A 23157-nucleotide genomic window follows, 5' to 3' on the forward strand; every position below is an offset into this window, starting at 1 on the left:
GATGCAACTTTCTGTTTTAGAGCCCTTCTGAATCAGGAAAGTGTTTTCCAAAGTGGAAGTGCATGCCCACTGAATGTGTTAGCTTTTAAATGGCATCAAACATGAATATAAATAGATGCATGTATCAGGGATGTTTGCAAGCTGGACCCTGATTTGTGACGTACCAGATGGGCAGTGGGTGGCTGGATAGTTAAAGCAGTGTAAAAAAATATAAATATCAATGTTATTTTTTATTAATAATATGCTCAATTATATAGGGCCCGTGAAGATCCGGGGGTAGAATAGGTCTTCAGAAACCCATGCTTGCTGTAAATGGCGACTATGCTTTTGTCATAAGAGGCGACTAACGGGATCAGGTGGTCAGGCTCGCTGACTTTGTTGATGCATGTCACTGTATACCAATTGGGTAGATCGACGCTCATGATGTCAATCATTGGTTTGTCTGGTCCAGACTAGATTATCTATAGACCACCATCATATAGCTGGAATATTGCTGAGTGAGGCATTAAAGAACAAGAAACAAACTAACAAACAAGCAAATTCTAGTCTCTGAAGGAAAATATTTTACTGGAAAAAAAACAGTAGTTGAATTATCGACTCCTTGCCTCCTTAAAGACACATGTTCCACTACCAACATAGGTAATGTGAAAAAGCCAATGGCCATTCCCATGCTTGAATCAGATCTTAGTACTTGCTACCGCTAGACAAAGATCTGAGGACATCCCATTACGGGTTACGTCAGAATGACCTTTGACCGATCAATGAAATGACTAACAAGAAGTAGACATTAGCTAATCAGAAAGCAGCTTTCTCAAGCTTTACCGCACTAATTTCAAACTGGTGACTTCCATTTCAGACTATACTTGAAAAATATGTTGACAAAGTTCTCAATTAAAAAATTGAAAACTGAACAAAAGAACATTCTGGAATGTCTAACATATGGTCGTGATTGTAGGGCAGACAGATTGACGATGATTTAGACGGAATCAGAAAACACATTCTGACTGTCACTTTCCTGATCTGGTAAGCGATGCTTACTGATTGGTCGGAAGAAAGGTCATTCCGACATGACTGTAGTGGTGTTGTCCTCAGATTTTTGTTTAGCTGCACCGAGAACTAATGTCTGATTGGATTCATGTAGAAATATGTCAGAAGTATTGGTATGCATGTAACAGTTTGGGGAAGGAGGTCGAGGATGCTTTTCTATTTTTTTCCAAAAGTTTTCTTTTGTCTTGTTCATTTTTTCCTTGTTTTTTCTTTCCTGGCGTACAAGTACACACATTGTATAATTGGTTATTCTTATTAAGTAAGGCTATGTTCATATCGATAGATGATAGAAAGTACAGTTAGAGTAAGTACAACAGATAATAGAGATATGTGTGTGGACTTTGTAAATGCACTTCTAGAGAAAAGTCAGTGGATCTGTACAATTGTTATTTAGTTTTTTTCTTATGTTTTTGTGAGTTTTTAATTTTAATTTTCATGAAATCAACAATGGCTGTGAAGCAACACAGTTTGGGTCCAAAATATTGATTCATAAAAAGTATTTTAACACAATCAAAATCAAAACATTAAAGCATTCACACAGCTTAACAATCTAATGAGACGTGAGTGATTACAAAATTTAATTGCTAGAACTCTTGTTTGCTTCATGAGAATTAACTTTAATCTTGTTTACCAAGCGAACTGCTTTGAGTTGGTAGCTCTTGTGATATTTGTGATGTTTGACACGCCACCACATTAATGAAATTGTACTGCAAAGGATTCACCGCTTCCAATCATGCCTGTTTGAGAGCAAAATGCAATTTCTTCGATATCAGGTTCGGGGGTCAACTTTCACTGTAATTCCAGCTCTTGTAATTGACAATTTAAATTGGAAAATATTCCAAAGCTCTTGAAAGTTATGATCATTAAAACCCAAACCAAATTCCAGCATGACAGTTTCAGTCATATCGCATTTTTCCTGATGGTTTATCACATTGCTTTATATTTGTAACTGTTCAGTGTGACTTGTGAAGATCCGGGTAGAATAGGTCGTCAGAAACCCATGCTTGCCATAAAAGGCGACTCTGCTTGTCGTAAGAGGCGACTAACGTGATCGGGTGGTCAGGCTCGCTGACTTGGTTGATGCATGTCATTGTATACCAAATGGTGGATTGGTGCTCATGATGTCAATCACTGGATTGTCTTATCCTGACTTGATTATTTACAGACCGCTGTCATATAGCTGGAATATTGGTGAGTGCGGCGTTAAACAACAAACAAACAAAACTGTTCAGTGTCGTCACATTGTTGATGTATATGTGTTACAGTCAGTGTCTTGAATTAGGCAATATGTATGCTGACTGAAATTGCAGGCAATATACATACTGCTTGATTATAGACATTGCCTGTAACATGTAAATGCTCACATACACTCATTGTATCACTTGCATGGTAAAGGTGTTAGAATTAACACCAAAACCACCACGTGGTGAGTATGTATACCTGTACTGTTCTACAGCGTAGGTTTACTACTTCATTCAACAAAGCATAACTTACACATAATGTTCTGGGGCGGTGGGGCAGCCTAGTGGTTAAAGCAATGGCCTGTCACTGACTGACTGACTGACTGACTGACTGACTGACTGACTGACTGACTGACTGACTCACTGACTCACTGACTGACTCACTGACTGACTCACTCACTCACTCATGAGATCACTAACTCATTCACTCACTCATGAGATCACTCACTCACTCACTCACTCACCAATAATGTTCTAAATTCAAAAGATTGTGGGAGTTGTTGGGGAGCTAAGGGAGTTAACAATGTTTATTAGCTGATATGAAGTTATTTAAGGGAGGTAACTCTGTCTATTTTCTTATAAGTAATGTTTTCAAGTAAGGTTTATTTTGGACATGATAGTAAAGTAAATGAAAAGTATTTTTTCACCCTTATCAGTATTATTTATAGTATCACTCACTCACTCACTCACTCACGCTGTAACCTGAAACCAGTTGATCCAGTTTCCAATGGATGCACGGTCACCCCTCCACCTACTCTCCAGGCCATCGTCATTACCATATAAGTTCTCCTGATTCCTGACTGTACACAGGACCTCATGCCACCACAAACTTATATATATCCTAATTTTGAAACAAATGCCATGAAACCGAACACATAATTGACACCTCTTCAACTAATTGACTTCACACAGAGTACAGACTGCCACTCTTTCATCTCTTTAAATTGACCAATTTGTTGAACAACCAGGATAAAATGTGGCACATTACGATAATATTCCGTTTTAACTCGACGAAGATTAAACTAGTGACTTTGAATGATTGTTCGTAGGCTGATAACAGTGTTATGTCCTCCCGCAAGGTGTGTTTTCTAGGTCAAGGTCAGTTCGGAGACCATTCTGACTGTTTCCACATGTCCTAACTGCGTTAATCAATGTCGAGGCTAATGAAACCAGATGTCAAGGCAAATGAGTTTGGTTTCATGTTGGGATGGTGCTGTGTTCTCTGTGCAGAGTTGCATCCCTTGTTGCAGTGCCAGCATCTGTGGTAGATTCAAGGTCAATTTTACCCTGATTAGGATCCTAGGTTTGCTCATACTCTAGGATGTAAATGTCTTTAGTCTTTGCTCATAGGATAGTTGGGGTGTATTCTTACATTTTGTAGGGCGGTCGGGTAGCCTAGTGGTTAAAGCGTCCGCCTGTCACGTCAAAGACCCTGGTTCGATTCTCGACATGGGTACAATGCGCGAAGCCCATTTCTGGTGTCCCCCGCCGTGATATTGCTGGAATATTGCTAAAAGCGGCGTAAAACCATACTCACTCACTCATTCATATTTTGTTTCTTATTATATTTGAATAAATGTTTATCTAACCTGACTGAAAGTCATGTGAGATTATGTCGAGTCACGTTGTCCATCTGTAGTTATCTTTTGCACTTTTTGACTGCTTCTTTGACTGATCCCAGCTACGGTGTCTCTGAAATTCTGATCTGATTTTAAACAAGGCCGCCACAGAGGCCATATTGGAAATGTCATTTTTGGCCATAACGTAATAACATAATTTGATTTTCAGCAAGTAAGTGATGTTAGGAATAACATCTGAAATCTTTTTTGGCATAGTTTCATTTTTGATCCAATTACAACCTTTAACTTTCATGTTTGCCCCGTTTTTCTGGTATTACTGTATTTTCCTGTTGCGCTGAAACCATTTTTTTATAATCCAAGTTATACTGTCACATAATTTCAATCCTATAATAAACAGTTTGTATACCATTAATGGCTATCAATAGGCCATCTTTTTCTCAAAATGTATTCAAATTTGGTATAAACATAGTAACTACAAGGGCACAACATGCATGTTCCCGTTCTTAAATATTATGAATTTTGACCTTGATTAAACCTTTACAGGATAACCGTAAGTGTCAAGAAAATGAAATGATTTTGTGGCAATAAAAATCAAAGTACCGGTAAGTGCAAATTGGAAAACCATATCTTGAGCAGACAAATAGCTTAATTGCTATCATGTTTCGTCAAATTACATGCATACATTGGGGAGCAAGAACTAAAAGTAGTTTTTGCATATGGTTGCCATGGAAACCAAACTTGACTCCAAACATAAACTGTTGGAGCAACACTGGGAGAGGCTGTGGGTAGGATGGTCAAGTCACAGTTTCACCATCCTACATCTTTTTATATAGGTTATAAATAGTGAAACAAGTCCATGGACAACAGGCCAGCATGTTTTTCCCTTTGACTCATTTGTTTGTTACCCCTTGGCTGATCAAAGCTAAAAAGGCCTTTGTTTGGCCACTGAGCCATTCAATGAGAAGTTTCTTTCTTGTGTGGGGCAACTTTAGAGTTACATAGGACCCTGTGACCCCATTGACCTGACCTTGACCTTTGCAGTTGAAAGACCTTTGAACTTGCACCATGCTCTAAAGCATCTTCTACTCTAGCTGATGAAGTTCAATTTGGCATGTAGGTTCTTTTTTGTGAAGACATATTTTGATCAAATTGATGTGATTTAATTTTTATTTTTTTTAATATTTAAAAAATCTGATTGTACAAAACAGTTTAAAATCTTGTTCTTATGAAACACTGGGCACTGGACTTAAACTTTGTGTGAATGTGAAAACCATAAGAAGATTGAAGTTTGTTAGAGGCATCACTATTTGCACTCAACATCATTGGTCTAAACAATGTTGCAGAAATTATGTTTTGTGTGTTTCCCATAACCCTTAGCACCAATTTATCTAACTTCACCATAGATGTCTTTTTTGTGTTATTGGATGCAGCTGAGGTGTTTATCCTTAAATATTGTAAATCATGAAATTAATACATAAAAATGAGAGTGTCCCTTGTTGCATTATTAAAGTGACACACTATTACTGAAACATGTGAACATATCCTTGTAGAATTGACAATGTGTGAACTGAGGAAAAACTCACTCTACATAATCAAAGTGAAAGCATTTGTCTTATTGGCTGATTTAAGTTTCAGCACGACAGGACTTTGCAATACAGCTATTGTAACAGAGGAGGTTTGGTTTCTGTTTGATGTTCAGTTTCAATTTAATATATTGATACAATGGGCAGATGCAGCAGCTCCCACAGATAGGTCTATGCACTTCAGTGTTTGACTGTACTAAAACTGTTTCTTTTTTCATCTTTATTATACAACCTGATATACACAACCATTCATTGACTGGGTTTGCTGATAGCAGGAATTTAATCATCATCCAGATCAACATTGTGAAGTCGCCCTGGATGGTGTTGTTTAAAATCAGGAGAACCAGTAGCCATACTTAATGTGATATTGTAGTTTATCATCAAGAATGTTAGCCAGCTCTGATTTTATATGGTGGTTATGCATCAGTAGCCAACCCTAAAAGGATATGGTGGTTATTCATCGGTACCAAGCTCTGATGGGATATGGTGCTTTTTCATCAGTAGCCAGCCCTGATGGGATATGTTGGTTATTCATTTGTAGCCAACCCTGATTTTATACGGTGCTCATTTATCAGTAGCCAGCCCTAAAATGATATGGTGCTTATTTATCAGTGGCCAACCCTGATGGGATATGGTAGTTATTCAACGGTAGCCAACCCTGGTGGGATATGGTAGTTATTCATCAGTAGACAGCACTGATGGGATTTGGTGGTTATTCATCAGTAGTCAACCCTGAAGTGATATGGTGGTTATTCATCAGTAGCCAATCCTAATGGGATATTGTGGTTATTCATCAGTAGCCAGCCCTGGTGGGATATGTTGGTTATTCATTTGTAGCCAACCCTGATTTTATATGGTGCTTATTCATCAGTAGCCAGCCCTAAAATGATATGGTGTTTATTCATCAGTAGCCAACCCTGATGGGATATGGTAGTTATTCATCAGTAGCCAGCCCTAAAAGGATATGTTTTTTATTCATCAGTAGCCAGCCGTGATGGGATATGGTTGTTATTCATCAGTAGCCAACCCTGAAGTGATATGGTGGTTATTTATCAGTAGCCAGCCCTGATGGGATATGGTAGTTATTCATCAGTAGCAAACCCTGATGAGATATGGTTGTTATTCATCAGTAGCCAGCCGTGATGGGATATGGTTGTTATTCATCAGTAGCCAACCGTGATGGGATATGGTGGTTATTTATCAGTAGCCAGCCCTGATGGGATATGGTAGTTATTCATCAGTAGCCAACCCTGATGAGATATGGTTGTTATTCATCAGTAGCCAGCCCTGATGGGATATGGTTGTTATTCATCAGTAGCCAACCCTGAAGTGATATGGTGGTTATTTATCAGTAGCCAGCCCTGATGGGATATGGTAGTTATTCATCAGTAGCAAACCCTGATGAGATATGGTTGTTATTCATCAGTAGCCAGCCGTGATGGGATATGGTTGTTATTCATCAGTAGCCAACCCTGAAGTGATATGGTGGTTATTTATCAGTAGCCAGCCCTGATGGGATATGGTAGTTATTCATCAGTAGCCAACCCTGATGGGATATGGTTGTTATTTACCACAAGCCAACAATGATGGGATATGGTTGTTATTCATCAGTAGCCACTCAAGATGACATATCTTAGTTATTCATCACTGAGAATGTTAGTAGCCAGTCAAGACAAGAAACCATGGTTATATTCCACACCAACAATGTCAGTAGCCAGCCCTGATTGGATATGGTTGTTATTTGTCAATATCTAGCTGTACGGTGGTCATTCATTGGTATAGCAAACTTTGGTTGGCTATCATGATTATTTGTCAGTAGCCTGCCATGATGGGATATATCATGATTATTTGTCAGTAGCCTGCCATGATGGGATATATCATGATTATTTGTCAGTAGCCTGCCATGATGGGATATATCATGATTATTTGTCAGTAGCCTGCCATGATGGGATATATCATGATTATTTGTCAGTAGCCTGCCATGATGGGAAATATTATGATTATTTGTCAGTAGCCTGCCATGATGGGATATATCATGCTTATTTGTCAGTAGCCTGCCATGATGGGATATATCATGCTTATTTGTCAGTAGCCTGCCATGATGGGATATATCATGCTTATTTGTCAGTAGCCTGCCATGATGGGATATATCATGATTATTTGTCAGTAGCCTGCCATGATGGGATATATCATGATTATTTGTCAGTAGCCTGCCATGATGGGAAATATCATGCTTATTTGTCAGTAGCCTACCATGATGGGAAATATCATGCTTATTTGCCAGTAGCCTGCCATGATGGGATATATCATGCTTATTTGTCAGTAGCCTGCCATGATGGGATATATCATGATTATTTGTCAGGGCAGAGTAAGAGAGTACATGCAGAAGACTTAGTTTATCATACCATTAACATGGCCAATGTAAGGGATGCATGGGTTCGTCAGCTTGAATCCTGACAGTTTCTTGGGCTTTGGTCCTACCCGACACTAAAGCACATGTAGCACATGTGGTGTCTCCTTAGGCAAGTGCCTTTGTTCATAATATGCCTCTGTTCACCCAGCAGTATATGGATTCAGATGGTTATGTTAACCTTCTAGCGCCTCATAGGCAGCTTGGGTTGCATACTCCCATGGGAGCTGAGAAAGAAAATCGAGTGCGTAGTGATCATTTGACCGGGGTAGTAATGGTGGATGCGCTTTGAGCATTCGTCACCAGATGGACAATAGAGCATTACAAATATCCATTTATTTATTATAACGTGTTTATGCAGTTGCGACGTTGCTTGGTGACTTGGTTTCATGTAATGGATCCAATGTTTTTATCTAAGAATTTCAGAATCACGTCCCCATGTTAACATGGCAATCCTAGCCATCCGAATTGAAATCAGGATTTGATGTTGCAAGCTATGAGAATGAAGGCTGAAGTGATAGGTGGGTTTTTTCCAAAGTAATATCTTCAGTCAATGGGAGTGTGAGCCTCAGATTGAAAATGTGTTTACCATGGAAATAATTGAGGAGCCCCAGTGCAATATAAAGTGACAACATCATCAGGCTTTGTGGAGACATTTCGTTCTCATCATTGGAGTCTGAGTTAAACAACCACCTCTCACCACAGGCAGTGTAATATGACATTCAGTTGAGAAGCATAGGTTTCAGTACATCTGGAAGGTGCTGTACAGATAGGTGACATCAAGGAAGACCTATTCTGAGGTGTCACACCTACAGACAGGTCACACCTGAGAGTAGGTCTCCCTTGATGTCTCCTGTACAGAAAGATCACACCTGAGAGTAGGTCTTCCTTGATGGTCACCTGTACAGATAGGTCACACCTGAGTGTTCATTACCCTGTGATCACCTGAACAGATAGGGCACACCTGAGTGTTCTTCACCCTGTGATCACCTGTACAGATAGGGCACACCTGAGTGTTCATTACCCTGTGATCACCTGTACAGACAGGTCACACCTGAGTGTTCATTACCCTGTGATCACCTGTACAGACAGGTCACACCTGAGAGTAAGTCTTCCCTGTGATCACCTGTACAGATAGGGCACACCTGAGAGTAAGTCTTCCCTGATGTCACCTGTACAGATAGGGCACACCTGAGTGTAGGTCTTCCCTGATGTCATATGTACAGACAGGTCACACCTGAGAGTAGGTCTCCCTTGATGTTCTGTACAGATAGGTCACACCTGAGTGTTCTTTACCCTGTGATCACCTGTACAGATAAGGCACACCTGAGAGTAGGTCTTCCTTGATGTTCTGTACAGATAGGTCACACCTGAGTGTTCTTCACCCTGTGATCACCTGTACAGATAAGGCACACCTGAGATTTGGTCTTCCCTGATGTCACCTGTACAGACAGGTCACACCTGAGTGTTCATTACCCTGTGATCAACTGTACAGATAGGTCACACCTGAGAGTAAGTCTTCCTTGATGGTCACCTGTACAGATAGGTCACACCTGAGTGTTCTTCACCCTGTGATCACCTGTACAGATAGGGCACACCTGAGTGTTCTTCACCCTGTGATCACCTGTACAGATGAGGCACACAGAGTGTTCATTACCCTGTTATCACCTGTACAGATAGGTCACACCTGAGTGTTCTTTACCCTGTGATCACCTGTACAGACAGGTCACACCTGAGTGTTCATTACCCTGTGATCACAGACAGACAGGTCACATCTGAGAGTAAGTCTCCCTTGATGCTCTGTACAGATAGGGCACACCTGAGTGTTCTTTACCCTGTGATCACCTGTACAGATAGGATAATATCGCTGCACTATGTTGACTGCTCACTGACTCATAAACCCATGAGGAGATCATTAAAATGCTGGTACACCAATTTTACTGATCTGATCATATTCCCTCACACAATAATGACAAAATGAAACAATATTTCTTCCCTGATGGCAATAACAGATAACGAAAATATGAATTACCCTCAGACAAAAATAGATTCTTTTACAAACTAAATCTTCTTGGTTACCAAAAAAATAGGCATAATTCAGAACATACGATGGCATGAACGTGTGTTTTGGTCGTTATCCTGAATACCGAATGGTTAAGCAATCTTTTTCAAGTGTGCTGGGCCCTTACCCTCTAATCCTCAACCATATAAATGTCTCTTTTATTTGAATCTATTGTGGCATTAGGTATTCTATGTGCTGCTTGTTTCCGAATAGAGTTTGTAATGTTGTTATCAAACACTTCAGGCACAAGTTCATTGGCAATAGAAGTTAGGGCTGATTTGACTTTATAGAGTGAGAAAGGTTAATAAAAGCACTTGTGCTGTTTTAGCTTCCCTATCTGGGTCCAAGAAGCACCTGCATTGAGGTTAAAAAAAACTTACAGCTGTCTTCACTATTTGTACCAGACACAATTTGTTTTGGGAACAGTTAATCTGGTTTGTTGCATGTCGGCAGGTTTTTTATATTTTTTAGTATTTATTTTCTATTTGTTTTACAGATCTACCAACCCAGTATACTGAGTAAATGGAAAAAGACTTTAATCTTTTTAATTTTTTTAAATTTTTTTTATTCTGATAAAGAAATAAAAGAACAAAAAATATTTTTTCGAGAATCTTGCGTTGCAGTAGAGAAATGATGTTGCCTTTAGGACTCTCGTTTCTCACACCTACATGTATTTAAAAATGCAATTAAAAGTATTATGGAGTACAGAGAGAGTTAATGTGCTGTATATTTTTTTTATCTTCTCACAGTTTAAACGTACAGTTCTATTGTCTCAGTATTAAAGGGCATTTAAGTCCAAATACAGGTATATGTCGAGTCAGATCTCATCTTTGCGAAAGTTTTAGAAATGGAATATTTAATTGCTAGTTTTAATTAAGTCTTTCTTCTTGTAGGTTTTATTTCACTCTACTGACCATGACTTGAAAAAGTAGGTTTTTTTTCACTTTTATGAATATGTTTGTTTTGACCACTAAACTTTTGGTTCTGAAAATGTTTCAACAAGACATATGCTTTATTCAATCCATTCATAATGGTTTTATATCTTCCGAATAATTAGGTTTATTTAAAAGGGAGGTCACCCTAATTGCCATCTGGAGTGGGTTTTACTCATTTTTTCTGTATAATGTATTAAATAGGCATTGTGTTGTACCACGAATTTGGTGAAAGATATTATTTGGTCAAATTAATTTGGGATAAATTTAAACAGGATAAAGGGTTAGTTAGCCTAGTGGTTGAAGGTGAATGCTGAATTTCTGGGTTTGATTCCCAACATGGGTACAAAGTATGTAGTCCATTAATTTGATAGTTTGGAATATGAGCTAAATCCCTTGAATGTTAACCTCTGCCTATGAAAGTCGAGTCTAAATTAAAAACACAGTATTCAGTCAAGGACATCAACAGTGATCACTAACACATCTACGTTACACCACATACTTTGAGGGTGTGTTGGAGTAGCCAAGTGGATGAAACATTAATTCATCACACTGCAGAGACTGGTTCAATTCCCACATGGGTGATGTGTGATGCCCATTCTTTATGTCCCTTGCGGACTGCCTCCGTGGTTTTGTGGTAGAGCGGAAGGTCCGGGGTTTGATCCCCGGCCGCGTCATACCAAAAGACGTTAAAAGATGTTACTTGTTGTTACCCTGTATAGCGCTCGGCATTAGGGGGCTAGAACAAGGTCTGGTTTGCTTGGAGTCAGTATACTTTGTCTGAGTGGGGTATTCATGTTAAACTGCGGCATGGTATCTCAGTGAGCTAGCACTATAAATCGGCATCAGTCCAGGCTTGTACAAGCAGCCACACACAACGTGCATGCACGTCGCTATATAAGTTAAGTAATCTTGGACACGACGTTAAACCCCATTTCAACTCACCATGTGTCCCTCGCCATGGCTGGACTATCTCTAAAAGCTGTGCAAAACCGTATGTTCACTCACCACAACCTGAATAACACAAGCAAAGGACCCGTTGTGCCTATGATACAGAAATTATTTGACATATTGATAGGAATACAACCCTAATTACCAGAAATTGCAGTACATTTGAATGTAGACCGTAAGCCTGTAACATGATTAGAGCTGGGACCAGTGCTATCCTACAGGGACACTGGTGAACTACCTCCTGGGAAACTGGTGAAATATCCCGGAGAATGCAAGGGATGTTATCCTAACTGGATCAGAATCAGGAAGTATCTTGTCTCAAGAGTTTGTATACTTGCGAAATTTAATTACCACGTATACTAGGTGGCGCTACCTGTAGGCAGGAGAGGATCTCTGAATCACCATCGGGATGGGAAATACGATTGACCTGCGCCGCTGACGTGATGGCGTGTTTATTTGCTGTCTGCCTCGCGCATATACACGTAATTGCGGTACTAATTCAATTTTCGGCTAAATGTAGTGGCAGGGTCAAGTAGAGCAGTAGGTAGTAAGTTGATTGTAGATGCTTCGCGAAAAGCTTGTCCTTGGCCATCAACAGTTCTCGAGATGGTATTAGGCAGACTACCACAGGCGATACAGGGCTATATTCACAATGAAATTGGGGTGATTTGGGGGAGGGTGTTGGGACACTGTCATCTCCTGTTTGGACTGTCATCTGTTTCTGCTGACATTTGTATAATTAAGTATTTGAATTGATTTTGAGGTTGTAGCTCAATAAATCTTAATTTCGCCCATGTCTGTAAAGTGCCTACGGGTTAGCTTCAGAAAGTGTTTTGTGATGGGAAGCATGTTGGCGAACCTGTGAATATGCTTGATGAAATTGATGTGACATTTGAAGGCTAGAATAAATAAAGTGGTCAGCTATGAAAATTGCTACTACAAAATTTGGATGGATATGCGAATAGAAGAATTTTTATCCTAACTCATTCTAACTTGCGAAACTAATAGTGTATGTGTCGCACATCGATGTCGGTGAATAATATTTGTAGAACCTGTAAATATATTTTACGAAAATTAGTGTGCCATATGTACTGATTTCAACTTACTTGAGTTTGTTTATCAATAGAGAGAAAAAAGATCTGATTTTAATGAGATTGCTTGAGTGTATGAATGAGTACATAATGCTTAACACTGTATTATCAATGTTGCAGGTAATCACGGCAATCGCTATTGTCATGTTGCTTTAAATATACTACTCAAAAGAAGTTAAGGATCACTCGCTTCTTTCTTATTACTATTGTTTATCTTGCCATGACAGATTAACTACAGTAATATGAAATATTAACTTCTTTTGAGTAGTATATTAACATCCCCCAAACAGTGGATAAGACAACACACAAAAGATGGCCTCCAGGCTCTCGTTCAACAAAATGACAGTCATAACTTTGACACAGTGTGAAAGGCCCGTACCATGGTGGAATATTTTCTTAGAGCAGCAATAAAACTCACTCACTCACTCACTCACTCACTCACTCACTCACTCACTCACTCACTCACTCACTCACTCACAGGACTATTGTACCTGAAGATTGTACCGCCATTAACACAAATTAGTTGACTTAGTTGTAGGGGTGGTGGGGTAGCCTATAGGTCGAGGTGTTCGCTCATCACACTGAAGGCCCAGGTTCTATTCCCAACTAGGTACAATATGTGAAGCACGTTTGTGATGTCCCTTGCTGGGATATTGCTAGAAATTGCTAAAAGAGGCATAAAACCCAACCCACTTGCTCGCACAAAAAAAGCCAACTCGCTCTCACGAATGCAGCACGCTTGTTCACAGATTTAAGTGTTTAACGACTTGAAAATATCTAGTACATGGAATCCTAAATGTAAAAACTTATAAACTCTGAATCTTCGTGGTCGACGGAGCCATGGTGTTCATCAGTGATCTCTTGTGATCTGGAAGTACCCCATTCATGCACAGAGAGCATGGTAGTGCAGTCCACTGATTTAGCACAACTTACTGGGACCCTCAGCACTTGAGACCAGTCTGGGCCTTCCTTAGTATTTCCCCAATAATCTCTTTGTGCTGTAGAATATAGGGAAGCAATCATTACAATACATTGATTTCATGAAAAATAGACATATCTAAAGCATGCTATGTACTGCCTTCTTTTATTTACCCAATGTGAATTTTCCCATGTTATGATATGTTTTTCGAGAATATGTTTTTGCTATGAATTGATTTGTTGACAGTCAGTTTGATTAGGTTGTTTTTTAGCGATGTATATGGGCGATGTGTTTTCATGTTTAGGGCATTTCCTGTTGTGCCTGTGCTTATTAAGTTGTTTTCAGTCTGCAGATCAATCAACCACAGCCAAACTCCAAACACTGGAAACTAAATGGTGATAATTAAAAAAATAAATGATAGAAAAAAACACACAAAATGCAAGAAAATAATAATGGAAAATCTTCCTATTTTTAACTTTTCCATGCTAATTGTAAACATCATGAACATCATGCCCACCAGTCACAGTTTGGTTGAGACCCGTGAAGATCCAGGGTAGAAAAGGTCTTCAGCAACCCATGCTTGCCCTAAAAGGCGGTTATGCTTGTGGTAAGAGGCGACTAATGGGATCGGGTGGTCAGGCTTGCTGACTTGATTGACGCATGTCAACGATCCCAATTGTGTGGACCGATGCTCATTATGTCCATCACTAGATTGTCTGGAGTATTGCTGAGTGCGGCATCAAACAACAAACAAACCCCAAAACAGTATGGTTGATGCTGATATGTTTGCAGAAATTCTGTTGTTGATCATATGATTAGAGCTCATTACCGACCCTGCTGATGTAAAAGTCAAAGGAATCTTCATTTTGGATTGGCCCATGGCTGGCTCAGTAATTCGTGGTTTGGGATTCTAGGCAAAGATAGCTTGGTGTTCAGTTCCCCATGCTTGTCATTAGAGTGAGTGAGTTAGGTTGGATTTATAACTTGCCTGTGAAGAGATCACCCGTTTAATAAACATACAGCTGTATTACACATTGTGTAATACCAAAACGCGTGCTTATGTACTTTCGGAACCTGTTTCACAAACAAATATTGAAAGCTCTCAACATCCCTTGGCTTATTCAACGACATTGCGTGTGGAGATGATAGATCACTGAGAGGAGCTTATGCACACCGGATGACCCCAGCAACCTTGTTGTTAGGTTGACGTCACATGGCATTGTTTCGCCGAAGGATCTTGCAAAAGAATTCCACAAATTATGTCATCGGGTATTGTGACGTGATTGTAAACTTTGAGGTGCAAGGCCCCGTTCCACAAGGCGATCGTACAGTAGCGCGACGACAGTCGTTGGTCAAAGTTAAAGTATGTGAGTTGCGATAACCTTAACGCTACGATAATTTTGTGGAACGGACGTCTGAATTCTAAAGGTGGCAGTTTGATGGTATTAAATTCATACGTTTCAACTTTTGACGTATTTGAAGTATTACTGTGTTGAACTCAGTTGGATTATGCCGTGGATCGTGTAGGTGTCAGCCTATTCACACTCAACAGTATAATTCTAAAAACGTTATAAATGGCCAGTAATAAATAAAATACTAAACTCGCTCCCGTGTAAAACCAATTTTATGAAACTCGTGAATAGTTATGGTATACCAGAACTATTCACTCGTTTCATAAAATTGGTATTAAACGGGAGCTCGTTTAGTATTCTATATTTATAACATGGCTTTGAGCAGTATTCCAGTAGTATATCACGGCATGTCAGCTAAATGTGAGAGGAAAGCCTGAAGTGAGGTTTGTCTGGTCCAGATTCAACCTGGCCGTGTAATTTACAGGCAGCCATGATAAAGTAATATTGCTGACTATAGTACAACGACCAGAATCCGTTCACTTCCTACAAGCAGGCAGCAGTGTTGAGAGAAGCACACGTCATCAATATTGCAAGTGTGAGTAAATATAGCCTCGGTCCCTCAAGAATAGCAGGGTGATTATCTGGGACTTAATCACACATCAGGTCTGGAGATTTCAACATGAATGATTAAATATGTAAACCTCCACTTCTTTCTGAGTGATGAATTCATCCTGAGTGCATTGTTAGTTTGTCCCTTCTCCATCGCAGATTGGTTCAGATGGAGTAATGTGCCGAACTACACAGTCAGGCATGGCCCCTGTTGTCAACACCAACCAATACCATTTGTCACAAAACATATATCAAACAGCTTTTTATCTCTCACTACAAAGTGAAGTTGGGAATATATACTACGCAAAAGAAGTTAAGGACCATCTGATTCATATTACTTTAGTTACGCTGTCATGCCGTGACAGATTAACTATAGCAACATGAAAAAAATCAGATGGTCCTTTACTTTTTTTGAGTAGTATAGTATTGGGTTCCATATGTCAGTCCATCCCACTTCAATGGTTACAAGTTCTTTTGGAAACTGCGTTGGATACAAGGATAGTATTTTGCATTCATCAGTAGGGGATCAATGAGTTGAAGTTTGAAAACTCTCATCGGAAATCTATCTTATACAGAGTTATGGCCCTTGTTCATATTGTTTGTTTGTTTGTATGTTGTTTAATGCTGCACTCAGCAATATTCCGACTATATGACTGCAGTGTGTAAATAATTGAATCTTGACCAGACAATCCAGTGATTGACATCATGAGCATCGATCTACACAATTGGGATATAACAAAATGCATCAACCAAATCAGTGAGTATGACCACCCAATCCCCTTTGTCGCCTCTTTTGACAAGCATAGTTGCCTGTTACGGCAAGCATGGGTTGCTGAAGACCTATGCTACCCCAGATCTTCACGGGACCCCTTGTTTGTAACTTTCTTCAAAACTATTATGTCAGTATTCAAAATGTATCAGAAGTGAAAAAAAGTAAGAAAGGTTTTGTATGGTTATGGTGTTTCAAATCCCTGTGGGGGCGGTTGGGTAGCCTCATGGTTAAAGCATTCGCTCGTCACGCCAAAGACCCGAGTTCAATTCCCGACATGGGTACAATGTGTGAAGCCCATTACTGGTGTCCCCCGCCGTGATATTGCTGGAATATTGCTAAAAGCGGCGTAAAACCATACTCACTCACTCACTCAAATCCCTGTGTTTGGTTGGCCCAGTTGTCAGAGGCAGCCCTGTTGAAAGACCTGACTGTGGGTGGCTAAGCTGTTTGACTTAGTGATTTTGTGTCATTGTACACCGATGGTATGCAGTCAACCAATGGATTTCCAGGGCAAGTTGATTATTACAGGACGACATAAGATTTTGCTGACGGTGGCCAAAACATGCACTAACTTTCACATGTCAGGGAGCTTCAGTGGAAACTGTTATAGGAATTCTTGGAGCAGAGCCTGGTGGTTCCAACTATGGCTCGTCATACTGATGATTGGGCTTGGTGTCTCACACCTCTGTATGGATTCTGGCAGGTCCCAGATACAAGGGTGCCAACCCTCCCTGAATCCTGAATACCATCTAAGTTTTCTCATTGCTAACACCTGAATCCTGAATACTACTTAACACAAATCTCAAAAGCATTGAGAAAAAGGCGCAGTTTTGAAGTTAAATTACTGAAAAAATATAATGTATTTAGGAAACTTTTACAAAAACAAATAATTTTTGGGGAATGTAGAAACTGAGTACAAAATACAATTATAGTTGCGTCCCACGTACCACACAGCTGAGACCCCCAAATCCTGAGTACCGAAGGGGAGTTGGCAGCTTGAAGTTCCCTAATGCCATGATTGTAAGGGCTGACAAATAAGGATCAGCTTATTACAATGTGTGAGTGAGTGAGTTTGGTTTAACGCCACTTTTAACAGTATTCCAGTTATATCACGGCGTGTCAGCTTAACGTGGGAGGAAAGCCCGAAGTGATGCAGGTCTCAGACGTTTACCACTTCGGTGAAACCCACAAGCACAGGAATGGTACTGACAAACCTAGAAACATAATCGGGGTGAACCAGGACTCAAACCCACAATCAAAGAATTCTGGCGTGCCCAAGGGACCCAACTCTGCACAGTGAATCACAGCGCCTTAGACGACTGGGACACCCGTGCCCCCCTACAATGTGTGACCTGGATGACCGTGTGTCAACATGGCATCCGATGTTGCTCATGCTATCAATCTCTGTTTACCTGGCCCATTCTCCATTATTTATAGGCCATCACGCTAGAGGTGAAATATTGATGACTGGCGCTTTCTTTCTGTCTTCATTTCAAGGGTTCATACACTAAAAATACAATACTGGTACTCATTCCATCATTTTACAGTTGTCAGGAATAGACTACATTTTTATACAAGATGCTGTATAGATTTTCTATTTTGAAAGAAAATAACTGTCATTAAGTAACAAGTACTTGTCAATATTAATTGTCATCCTCGTTTGATTGGCTGCATCTGCATGCAATGCATAATGTCAGCTGCCAATCAAATTGGCTTGATTACTTACAGGTAGGCAGTCTTGTGTTTAGTTCTATTTGAAGGGTACTGTTTTGTTTCTTTGAAGCTTTACATGTTTTTAAGATTCTATACATATCTCTCAGCAGTGTTCTGTCACAAATGTTATCGGCTGTGCAGGTTTTTGTGATTTCTCAGAATTTTGTCTAAATAAAGATATAAGTTGAGTTTGTTCATTAGCAACTTCTAAAAAGAATTTGACATATGTTATTGTCTTGATTGCCCTGAAATCTCAGTTCATCTTGTGTTCCCTGGTGTAGTTTTGGGTTCAGGAGGTAACCAGCCTGTCATTTAAGAAGGGGATCATATGGTCCTTGTTCACAGCTGAGTAGGCGTAATAGAAGGTTGTGTGATTGCCAGATACAACACTCTCGAAGCTTTGACCTAGTGTGTTTTATCATACCCCGATTACATTTGTAACTTTGCATTGCCTAGACTTGATTACATACAATACAATCGACTCTGTTTTGGGGAGAGATTTTTTATGAATATGGAAAGGGTTTTGTCGTTTTATTTATATACAAGATAATGGATATATGGATGTTTTTTTTAGACCAGGCATTTCGAATTTTGGTGGTATTTGGGGACCTTTAACTTGAAAACTACCAAATAGATTTATTTCAAACTTTTGAACACTTTCTGTGGAAATAGGAGAGGTGCAATGTAAGTTTGATTTCAATATTGGGATTTTCTGATATATTTACTTTTTATTTTTTACTTAAACATTTGTACGACCTATAACTTAGAAACTATATTATGGAATATTTTCAAATTAAGCGAACAGTTTCCATGCTAATAGAAGAGGTGCAGTGCAAAGTTAGATTTTGATATGTAGGATTTCCTGAAACAATATGAATGTTTACATGTTTTGAACTTAGAATGATCTTTTTACTTCAACATTTGTGCAACCTATAACTCAGATTCTTTTTTGATTTAAGGAATACTTTGTATACTAATAGGAGAGGTGCAGTGCAAAGTTTGATTTTGATATGTGAATTTATTTTCTGAAAAAATATTGCTTTTTTTTCATGTTGTGAACTTAGAAATATGTTGGAGTCAAAGTTGGGGATATTAGTGATCCCTGCTCACTTCTTGCCTTGTTTATTTTTGTTCTTATAACTGATTTTATTGGTTTCAAAGTTTAATGTATTGTATGTAATTTATAGGTGGGGAACATGTAAGTATCAGTGAATTAAATTTATAGTGGGTTTCAGATTTGATTTTTCTGCTGTCATGAAATCTGTAAACTACTTGAAAACAAATAATGCTGTGGCTGTGTTTCAGTTTCGGACAATGACTGGCTACGTAAACACAACTGAGTGTCGGGAGAAGCTTTTTGAAAACCGTACGAAAACAAGATCACCAAAGACCGTCCAACTTTGTATGAACATGAATGACAAACCTTGGATACCAGAAATGGCTCCATATCTTGATATAAGTCAATAAATCTTCTGTAGTTTTATCATAAAAAATCAAATCGGTCGTGTTTAAGTGTCTGCAATAATCACAGTGGGCGGAGCTTATTTAGGAGTGCGCTATAAATAAGTACACTTGTTTAAGCATTAACCAATGAAATGTGTGTGTTACGACATTATATTGACCTGTCCGATCACTCGTATAGGCTACGCCCACTCAGAGTGCGTTAGTTCCGCAAATGCCCCTTTAAATAATGTATTTCAGAGTCAGTAACCATACTACAACAACGCCAGGGCTGAGGCTGTGTGTCTCTTGTGTTTTCATTTGAAAGATTTCCAGAAAAACAAATACATCCATCTGAGAACATTCATAAACTGTGTTATAAGTGCAGTTACATTCCTTACACAATATCATACTCACTGATGAGCTGAAACAATCTTTGCCTGAATTTATATCTGAATCATTGTCTAGTGGATAGAGCATCTGCCCGGAGAGCGGAAGGTCTGTGGTACTTTTTACCCTGCCTGGTGCTCGGCACTAAGGGGATAAAACAAGGTGCATGCATGTGCAATAATTTTGAACGTGACCCCATTTCGCTCACCTCTGAATCATTAACAATGCTGATTAGTTGGGCAGTCCCCCTGCAACACGCCTGATTAGGTGTACCTTCAACCAATGTGAAGTCCGTGTGTGGCGCCTGAAGTGCCATGTGTGTGTTGAAGTCAAGGTCACAAGGCAAATTGACAAAGAAAAGATTTTCTATCAATCAAATACTAACCTAAATACCAGGTCTCGTATACAGTCTACTAGGGCTGGGACGGGTAACTTGGGTACTCGGGTCAGGTGGGTCCTGAGTAGGACCCGGGTACCCACACCACTACCCGGACCCGTGGTTAGTCACGTGATAAACTGTTTAATGAAGTTAACAATAAACTCCATGGTTACACTACAAGTACTGCTAATTCCACATTTCTTTCAGACAACGCAACCGTTCGTTCTATCTTTTATGTGGTCATGTAAGCAAAAACGTCTAACAACTTCAGTGTATGCATTAGCAGATCGTTTTATACATGTATCTGAATAGTTTTTGCCAGGGCTCCTCTACCCTGGTAATAACGCCAACATCTGTCCAGGAAAATGTGGGCGTTATAACCAGGGTGGCATTATAACCAGGGAAGGCATTTTAGTCATGTCAAAACCAAGTCATACATGAATACATGTATATTTAATAAAAATCAGTGTAGTGCAGAGAGATCTGTATTCATTCAACAAGTACATACATATGTAATATAACACTCATATTGTTTGTGCACTAAATGGACATAGCACACTGTCATACTGGCATTCATTGTGCCTTACAGAAGCCTTGTATTGATTACAGCTGTATAGTGAATATGATTAAAACCAGTGTTTAACAATGAAGCCAGTGCACTATGTTCAAGACATCATGGCACCATCATGAACAAGTTCCCACATGCATAGGGGCGGTCGGGTAGCCTAGTGGTTAAAGTGTTCACTCATCACACCAAAGCCCCGAGTTCGATTCCCAACATGGGTACAACGTGTGAAGCCCATTTCTGGTGTCTCACCTTGATATTGCTGGAATATTACTAAAAACAGCGTCAAAGTTGGTTGGTTGGTCTACTGATGTTTTTGCCTCCCTCCTCTCTCTCCCCCCCCCCCCCCCCCCCCCCTGAATCAACTTCTTCTTTATTTAATTGGACATGACATCTTTTATTAAAGTTGTATGGTTTTATGGATGGTATTGTACAAGTGGTTCATGCATGTTAATATTATGATAATGTTGAGGTGTGTGGTTACTCCGCATGAGGCTGTGCAATATAAAGCACACAGCAATACACCAGTGAGGCATTGTGTTTTTATCAATACCATGCTAAGAAAACCTCTAACAGACAAGTTTAATGAAGCAGCCTTGTGGATAAAACAAAGGTTCATCACATGAAAAACCCAGGTTCCACATGGATACAGTGTGACATCCATTCTTTGTGGTCCTCGACATGATATATACTACTCAAAAGAAGTTAACGACCACTCAATTCTTTCATATGACACTACATGGCAGGACAGATTAACTATGGTAGTATGAAAGATTTGGGTTGACTCTTTACTTCTTTCAATTAGTATATATGGCAGGAATATTGCTCAAAGTGGTGTGAACTTTCTATACTGATCTCCCAATGCTAACTATTAATGCTATAGTGACATGCTGTATTACTCTATTTATGATGTTTTAACTTTGCTAATTACAGATACAGTTGTGGAGTAGGACTCATGCTCGACAGTGTCGTCTGCACCTCGCAAATCAAGAAGATCATGTATCCAGGACAGTGTCGTCTGAACCGTCTGAATAAAAAAAGTCACATATACAGGACAGTGTCGTCTGAACCTTCTGAATCAAGAAAGTCACATATACAGGACAATGTTCTCTGCACATTCCGAATCAAGAAGATCATGTATCCAGGACAGTGTTGCCACAGAATCTTGTATCCTTGATCAAGCACACCTTGAACTGTATCCTTGAACAGGTGGCATATATTGCCAACCGAATGTAATGTATCCTTTATCAGAGAAGGTTAATTGCAATCCTCTCATTTGATTATGGCATTAATTGACATGTATATTTCATTTTCATATTTGACTTCAAAATACATCTGATATGAATAAAAATGATTATAATTAATAATGTGAATTATTTTCAATTTCATTTAACAATTATGATAAAAATTCTGAAATGGCAAAAAATCAAAGATCTTTTCTGAAAATTTTGGTATTAGAAGAACTAAGTTTGTTGAACTCCAATGGGTTATAATACACATTTAAGTTCAGGATCCCATTCCACAAAGCGATCTCAGCTCTACGACTACTGTAAGCATGGTTGTTACGATCATCTTTGCACTAGGACGGCTTTGTGGAACCGGGCCCTGAACTGTTACAGTAACTAAATGAGGGCACCATTAGAGATGGTTACTCTATGGTGTCTGTGTTCAGTCAGATGTATGTGGTCAGGTATGGAAGCTGTGTGTCTGACAGGAAGGGTATACAGTGTTGTAAAGGCTGTTGCTGTGTGTTGCAGATTGATCCCCATCGATCACATGGAGTTGGTGCTGTTGCATATCACAGCCGTCGGGGACGAGGCCAAGCTGTCCGAACGACCAAAACGAGAGGTACATATACTAACCACACCCATCATAGTGTTTTCAGATACAGTCAAACACTGTTGTGTCAAACTTTGATGTGTCGAAGTTACGGTTGTCTTGAAATAAAAGCTTGGTTGATGCCATCTTCCTGAGGCAAGGGAGTTAACTGACTTTAAAAGTCAAGTTTCCACCCTTGCCGAACTAGGCTGGAATTCCTGGGCTTGTCCGTAGCACCACCAGTGGCTATTGCGAGTTATGTCCTTTCTATGACTCTCCTACTGACCATTCAGATTCAACCTC

At 39.5% G+C, this 23157-nt stretch overlaps 1 protein-coding gene across 4 annotated transcripts in view; it reads left to right on the forward strand.

Moving 5' to 3' along the window:
* LOC124145877 (integrator complex subunit 13-like) overlaps nt 1–23157 on the forward strand; it is a 414821-nt gene that overhangs the window by 338347 nt on the left and 53317 nt on the right. For 3 of the 4 annotated variants that reach the window (XM_048383132.1, XM_046515832.2, XM_048383133.1), the window contains exon 2: nt 21970–22884. In XM_048383132.1, the coding sequence (XP_048239089.1) occupies nt 22663–22884 (222 nt within the window). In that variant the 5' untranslated portion in view covers nt 21970–22662. The remainder of the gene's footprint in view (nt 1–21969; nt 22885–23157) is intronic. The other variant, XM_046515831.2, reaches the window with a different exon arrangement.

This window comes from Haliotis rufescens, unplaced genomic scaffold, assembly GCF_023055435.1.
Source record: "Haliotis rufescens isolate VD_foot unplaced genomic scaffold, xgHalRufe1.0.p SCAF_45, whole genome shotgun sequence".
NCBI lineage: Eukaryota > Metazoa > Mollusca > Gastropoda > Lepetellida > Haliotidae > Haliotis > Haliotis rufescens.